The 7138-nt window shown below is 47.8% G+C and overlaps 3 protein-coding genes across 5 annotated transcripts in view; 2 read left to right on the top strand and 1 right to left on the bottom strand.

The window, feature by feature from the left end:
• LOC147019783 (ras-related protein rab7-like) overlaps positions 1–5797 on the bottom strand; it is a 20415-nt gene extending 14618 nt beyond the window's left edge. Inside the window, exons 1-4 of one of the 2 annotated variants that reach the window (XM_085894495.1) lie at positions 5711–5797; positions 4200–4261; positions 3343–3469; positions 41–187 (exon numbers count right to left, since the gene is read on the bottom strand). In XM_085894495.1, coding sequence (XP_085750621.1) covers positions 41–187; positions 3343–3469; positions 4200–4252 — 327 coding nt within the window. In that variant the 5' untranslated portion in view covers positions 4253–4261; positions 5711–5797. Of the gene's footprint in view, positions 1–40; positions 188–3342; positions 3470–4199; positions 4262–5358; positions 5650–5710 lie in introns of those variants that run through there. The other variant, XM_085894496.1, reaches the window with a different exon arrangement.
• The window catches only part of LDLRAD2 (low density lipoprotein receptor class A domain containing 2), an 814009-nt gene that overhangs the window by 670095 nt on the left and 136776 nt on the right, over positions 1–7138 (top strand). The gene's annotated exons all lie outside the window — the stretch shown is intronic.
• The window catches only part of MCM2 (minichromosome maintenance complex component 2), a 51641-nt gene continuing 50925 nt past the window's right edge, over positions 6423–7138 (top strand). Inside the window, exon 1 of the mRNA XM_085894488.1 lies at positions 6423–6501. Within this exon, the coding sequence (XP_085750614.1) occupies positions 6496–6501 (6 nt within the window). The 5' untranslated portion in view covers positions 6423–6495. The remainder of the gene's footprint in view (positions 6502–7138) is intronic.

Raw genomic sequence — 7138 nt, 5'->3', positions numbered from 1 at the left:
AGAAAGTCGAGCACATGATGGAGAAGTGCATGTAGTTCACCTGAATGAGGAATTCATCTCGCCAGCTGTCCAATGTACGGAATGTATTTGCCATGGTCACATCGAAAACCAGCACACAACAGTCGGCACCACGGTAAAATGCAACACCCAGTGATTGGAAGCGCTCCTGGCCTGCAGTGTCCCAGATCTACAAGACAAAAAACAAAACAAAAATCAAACAGCTCACCATTTCAACAAAGAAAAACAACAACAAAAAAACAGCACTCAGTGGAGTGCATACCTCCACCAGGCTGAACAGTTTTTTTTGTATACCACCAATAGGCCAGATCTGCATCTGAACCAAAATCCAATAGGCTTGCTCTTGTCACCCCTACTGTTGAAGGCACACCAGGCGCTGGAGGGCCAGTCGGCCAGGGTCGGCCATGAGCCCATGATGTGCACGCTAAATTTGTGAATGGGCCCAGAGGGCCAAATGCCAGTTAAAGCATCGGAAGGGGTGGGAAGCCAGTAGAGGTACCCCCTGTAATTCAAATTGGAGTAGGTAGCTCAGAGGCAGTCTCAGCATCCTGGAGGTGCCATTGTGCGAGTACGAAGGTGTGCAGACATGCTAGTGGAGCCACACTGCCTAGCCGGAAAATTATGCGGAGGCATGGATGAAGAACAAAGGGTAAGGCCAGAACTAGTGTGAGCACCAATGCACGGAACGACAGGTAAATTAGCTCAGTCGAAGCATATAGTGTAGACATACACATTGGTAAGTCCCGGGGAAGTTTAATCATTGATGTAATTATGGATAGAGTAGTTGTTGCGTGTTGTATTTGCCCCTTCACACCATCACCACTCAGGTAATCACCGGCCACTGGATTTGCCTGCCTGGAGAAGCCGTGGGACTAGCAGACATCTCAAACTTGCGCTGAGGTTCCCACAGATCCACCTTTTCCTCCAAAGGGATTCTTAGGGGTTGGAGGGATTTTTTCGGAATTCGGCACCGAATTAGGGGAACCCACGAGACATGGAGACTATTTAAAGAGGGGTGCTATGGGACAGAAGGCACAGATAGGGACTGGGAGACACGAACCGTGACAAGGATAGGCCAATGAGATGAGGGGGAGAGGGGCGGTTAGGTTAGGGCCGAACCTGTTCTCAGATTGGCCAGCACCACCACCACCTCCCTCAGGTACGTGTGCACAGAGAGGCTGGCCAGAGGCACCAGCCGGACCTGGTTTGCCATGCCTTTGCCTGCCACACTTGTTACACCTCAAGGCCCAACTTCTTGTGGCTGCACTACTGTTGCCGTTGGACCATTGTGGACTGTTGCCAAGAAACACCAGGACCACTTCCCACTTCTTGTTGTGCCTGCATGCTGCTTGCTTCTTCGTTGTGCCATTATACACCATCAATGAGAGCCAACAAGGACCACTTGTTTGTGGCCACACTGACCTGCTGCTAGCTATTCAAAAGGTGATCCTCAATGTGCTTGAGGGACCACACAACAGCCACCAGGTCCACTTGCCACTTGTTGAATTGCTGCTGTCACCAAGGACTGCCGTGTGTGCAGCCAGTGCCGCCATTGGAGAGGACTGCTTTTCAGAGCTCTGAAAAGAAGACTGTTTGTTTTGATCAGTTCAAATGGAATGAAATGGCATGTGGCTTGCCATGATAGGGAAGGATGCCTGCAGCAGCCTGATGAGAGCACCACTTGCTTTGTGGCAAGCGACTTGCCGTCGCTCGTGCACCAAAGACCACTTTTTTGTTGTGAACAGTTCAGGATGTTCACTTTCATTTTTTCATCTTCACTGCAGGTCCTGGACCAGGGTGGAGTGGAAATGGTGTTAATAGTTTAAACCCACCTGGTTGGTGTTTCGATATGGAGTTGTATTTAGAACTTTCTTGTGAATGTGTTGAGTAACAGAACCCAATGCATTAGTTTTCATTATTTTCAAAGGTGGGACATGTTTGCATGATCACACTTAGAGGCGAGGCGAGGTAAACAGTCTTCGAGAGAACGACCCCTCACATGCACACAAGATTTGGCAGATTCGGGACGAGTCTAATACAGGGAGGGGATAATGTCAGGGTTTTGGAAATGTACCCCAGGGGAGAGCATTCATGCACACATGGGAGTCCCAAGAATGAGTTATTTCATTAGTTTAGATGGTCTGTTGACTATGGCCCCTTGTATTAGGGTTTGGGGATGGGGGGGGGGAGAGATGCATCAATCATTTGTGTATCCCCAGTGTGTTGTCTCCCCCCCCACCCCCATGCAACTTTCAATCCACCAATCTCCCTCCCCCCCCCAGCCTGCCACCTTTCTCAATCTATCAACAATCTGCTTCACCAAACCTTAATTCAATAACCCCTCCTTCCTCCCACCCATCTTTCCCTCAACCCTGCAGGTTTATTCTCATCTTATGTTGCATCCAATTCACCACCAGGTACACTCATTTTATCAGTCTCAATTAACCACCCGTTCATCCAACTATTGACGATTATTATTCACCATGAGAGACTCTTAATCCTTTGTGCCGATCAAATTTCCCTCCTCCATTCTTCCTTCCCTGCACTTCCACATTGCATACAGCACAACGCTTCTCGAATACAAAGTAAACGACAACGTTTCTCCCATACCCCGTCCAGTACAAAGGACATCTCGCATTCTGAAAACATTGTACAACGGAACATTTGCGCTCGAGGGAGCAAGCGGGGTGCTCATTGCTGCCTTGGGTGCGTGAAAGGAAGGGCGGGTGTACCCGTGGCCATCTGCACAGCATGAAGTGGGATTGTCCACTACCGGTACTATTGGTCGAAACGGTGCCTATCTGAGGTGCATACAAACAACAGACGATGCATAGAGACATGCAGTATTTCTGTACTTTGCTTTCATCTGCCATCACTGCATTGAAGACCAATGTGAACGAAACTTGAGCGAGGACAGCAAAGAAGCGAATAAACTGGCCGTCTATAAAAGCTGTTGTTAAAAGGGAAGAGAGAGAGAGGTCTGCAAGAAAATAAATTATATTGACACGACAAAAACTCTTAAACTACCCATTGAAAACTGTGCGTGATACCATGCCTGACCATAAATAGAAAGCTACTGGAGGGAAATTTTTAAAAACATCGGAACTCAAAAAGGATAAACAGATTTGCAAAAAAATATATTAAAATTTTTAAAAACGTCACACGGTTACCAGGAAGTATACACACGCACACATACAGGCCTCTTGTAGGTGAGTTAGCAGATGAGAATAACGATCACACTAAATTTGAAAATGCTGCACTTCAACTTGCAAACAATTGGCAGGTTGCACTTGAAGTTGTAAAGCAGGTGATACAATCACATACCTGCAGGGTGACGAGCCTGTCATCAACCACAACCTCCTTGGTGAGAAAGTCTGCTCCAATCGTGGCCTTGTACTGATTGCTAAACTTCTTGTTCACATACTGGTTCATCAGCGACGTCTTTCCAACACTGAATCAAAGAAGTAGAAAAAAAACAAACAAACAAAAAAAAAACAATCTACCTTCAAACCAACGGCTTGTGCACATATTGCTTGTGACATCGTGCATTCCGGTCAAGGGGTCAGAGTTCCACAAAATTACACGTTACAAACGGTCACACAGCATAACAGTGAGGGTTCCTATGAAGAGGAACTCCAAGGTAAAGCATCAATCATTTCACAGGGATCTAAAAGACTTCCCAACATACACAAAAAGGGAGCTCACACAGCTCTGATAACACCTAAGAAAAAAAAACAAACAAAACAAAACTGATTTTGATGATGATGATGTATCTGAAGAGTTTCGATCCGTTCTACCTGCAATGGAAAAACTGAGCAATATCATCCACCTGCGAACAGACCACAGCACGACGAGCAATTCATTTCACACTCAGCCCCCCAAAATTAAATAATTCCGAGCAAAGTAGTAGAAGCATTGCAGACTCGGCAGAAAAACTACAAAAATCCAACTGTTAGCGCAAATGTGTGTAGTTTGTGTGGCTGTCAAATTTGATCCAGCACTGAGCAACGCTCAAACCACAGCGACGGTACATTCTGAAGGGTGAAACACTTACCGGTACACGAGCGATGGAATCTCAATGTGCGATAGCTCCTCCTTGCACAATCATTAATTCATTCATTATTGTGTCAACAACTGTGAGCAGGGCCAAAACTTGCCATGTTTAATAACAACCGACTCACCCAGAATCACCCAAGATGATTACTTTGAGAAGAACCTTCTTTCTGGTTGCCATTGTGTTTTCCTAAGTCGAAACAAAGACACACATGGACCAAACAGAAATTACACATCAGAGAAAATTACAAAAACATGTTAATGATAACCACCCTAAAACTGTTAAAAACTGCTTGAAATGCCACCACCACATCCTGTAAGCAAGTATATATCCAATCAACCCCCCCCTCCAAACAACAATTGTATTTCCTCACCCATATGGTGTACACATACCTCGCCCTCCCCGCAAACAGTAACATACCAACCTCCCCACCCCGCAAACAGCAGCACCCGCCCCGCCCCACCCCTCCCCGCAAACAGCAGCACCCTGCCCGCCCCTCCCCGCAAACAGCAGCACCCGCCCCACCCCTCCCCGCAAACAGCAGCACCCCGCCCTCCCCACCCCGCAAACAGCAGCACCCCGCCCTCCCCACCCCGCAAACAGCAGCACCCCGCCCTCCCCACCCCGCAAACAGCAGCACCCCGCCCTCCCCACCCTGCAAACAGTATCCACACCACCCTCTGCACCCCACCCCCTACCCAGCAGCACCCTCCGCCCTCCCCACACAGCAGCACCCCGCCCTCCCCACCCCGCAAACAGCAGCACCCCGCCCTCCCCACCCCGCAAACAGCAGCACCCCGCCCTCCCCACCCCGCAAACAGCAGCACCCCGCCCTCCCCACACAGCACCCTCCGCACCCCGCAAACAGCAGCACCCCGCCCTACCCACACCACCCTCTGCACCCCACCCCGCCCTACCCACACCACCCTCCGCACCCCACCCTGCCCTACCCACACCACCCTCCGCACCCCACACGGCCCCGCCCTACCCACACCACCCTCCGCACCCCACACGGCCCTACCCACACCACCCTCCGCACCCCACCCCGCCCTACCCACACCACCTCCGCACCCCACACGGCCCTACCCACACCACCCTCCGCACCCCACACAGCCCCGCCCTACCCCGCCTTCCCCACAAACAGCACCCAAATAATTTATCTCCACCCCTCCCACACCACCAAAACTATTGTCACCCTACAAACAACTACCCCCCCTACAGAATCACCATTGTACATTCACGATCGAGTTCGAACCCAACAATCACACACAACACCATCGACCCACCCCAAGCCCCGTTTGAGCCCCACACGTTCCGTGTGGAAGATGACACTTTCATGGGAGAAGGAGCTCTGGGTGACCAGGGAACCCCCCTGGGCTTGCCACTGCCTCGTCCCGTTACTTTAACCCACAGAACGTCTCTCTCTACTCATTTGGATTTTTAGGAAACGAAACTACATTTGGGAAATAATTTCACGATGAAAAAAAACAAACAACCGGGAAAAAGTAGAGAAACTGGAAGAGACGCCGCGGACACCAACGTCCAGGATAAACACTCCACACCACAGTTTGTCCACAAGGATGTTGGACAATTGGAAAGAGAAACCAAAACATCCACAAGAAATTACCGATTACTCACCACGTCCGAGGAACCGTAAACAAAATGGCGGAAGGTGACGTCAGGCGGAACTTGCCTCCTTTTAGTTATTTTCGCTTTTTCACAATTCAAGATTTCAATTCTTGTGGAATACGTTTTATAAATAGACCTTTTGTTAATACCGGTCCGTATTTAATCCGTATTAAATTAATTATTAACGTAATAACAACAAATATGTGAAAAACAATTTTTCCTGCTGTGCAGCCGAAGGAACTTGTTCCGCCATGACCGACATACATTGCTCATAATCAACCAAATTTCGCGAGACGTTCCTGCTCCAGTGGAATCAGGGAAGTTCCGCATCGGAGAGCGCCAAAGCACAAAGGAAAACGAGCGGTTGAATGAAGTCAAGTGCCCTCTTTTAAACCCAGTGCAGCATATTTTAAATTTATTTATATCAACAACCTTTCCGATAAACTTTCCGTAAATCCTAAATTTATTCATATAAACAACCTTTCCGATAAACTTTCCTTAAATGCTAATTTATTTCGCGATTATGTTGTATTTTGAATTCAGAGGAAATGGAGATGTCTTTGAGGTGTACCTTCCAGGTCAGCGTGTAGTCTTCACTTTATTAATGAACGTTAGTTTACCCAATTTACATCAATCATAGTCGATTCAAACACACCACGAAAACTCAATACGAAATAATAAAACAAGGCAGTCAATATTCCAAGAACACTTCAATACTCATGAATTTTCCCGCGCTTAGCGGACCACGTGACCCGTGTTCGTGAATTTGGCGCGGAAAGCTCGTCGGAGGTGTCATGGCGGTGAGGAGCGCTTTCCTTGCTTGTTACCTCACAGTGTAACGAGTCGTGTGGGGATTAACATGGACCTTGTAACTCATGAGTCTCGCTTTGCAGATCCCCGTACGGGTTGTGTTTGTACTTCGTCGTCGTTCCACGGTGACGGTGTCGCGATGTTTCAACTCGACAATCAGTTTGGTGTCATTTTCATTAGTACCTTGGTTTGTGTGTTTTGTTGGATCATGGAGACGCTGATCGGCTTTACGTTTGGGTGAAACATCCGAGTCCGATCTGGTGTTGTGTTGGCGTTTGGTGGTGGTGGTGGTTCAGCACCATGGAGCACGGCCTGGGGTATCTGTTCTTGTGTTCCCATCTCCGACTGTCCTTGTCGGTAACAGGACATTCATATCTCATGTTGTTCATGTTGTTCATGTTCATTGATGTATCCTGTTGTTGTTCATGTTCATTGATGTATCCTGTTGTTGTTCATGTTCATTGATTTATCCTGTTGTTGTTGTTCATGTTCATTGATTTATCCTGTTGTTGTTGTTCATGTTCATTGATTTATCCTGTTGTTGTTGTTCATGTTCATTGATTTATCCTGTTGTTGTTGTTCATGTTCATTGATTTATCCTGTTGTTGTTGTTGTTCATGTTCATTG

The sequence above is a fragment of the Eptatretus burgeri genome, chromosome 9 (assembly GCF_056783735.1).
Source record: "Eptatretus burgeri isolate ZD-2024b chromosome 9, Ebu_testis_v1, whole genome shotgun sequence".
Classification (NCBI taxonomy): Eukaryota; Metazoa; Chordata; class Myxini; order Myxiniformes; family Myxinidae; genus Eptatretus; species Eptatretus burgeri.
This window is presented reverse-complemented; position numbering and strand designations above follow the sequence as displayed.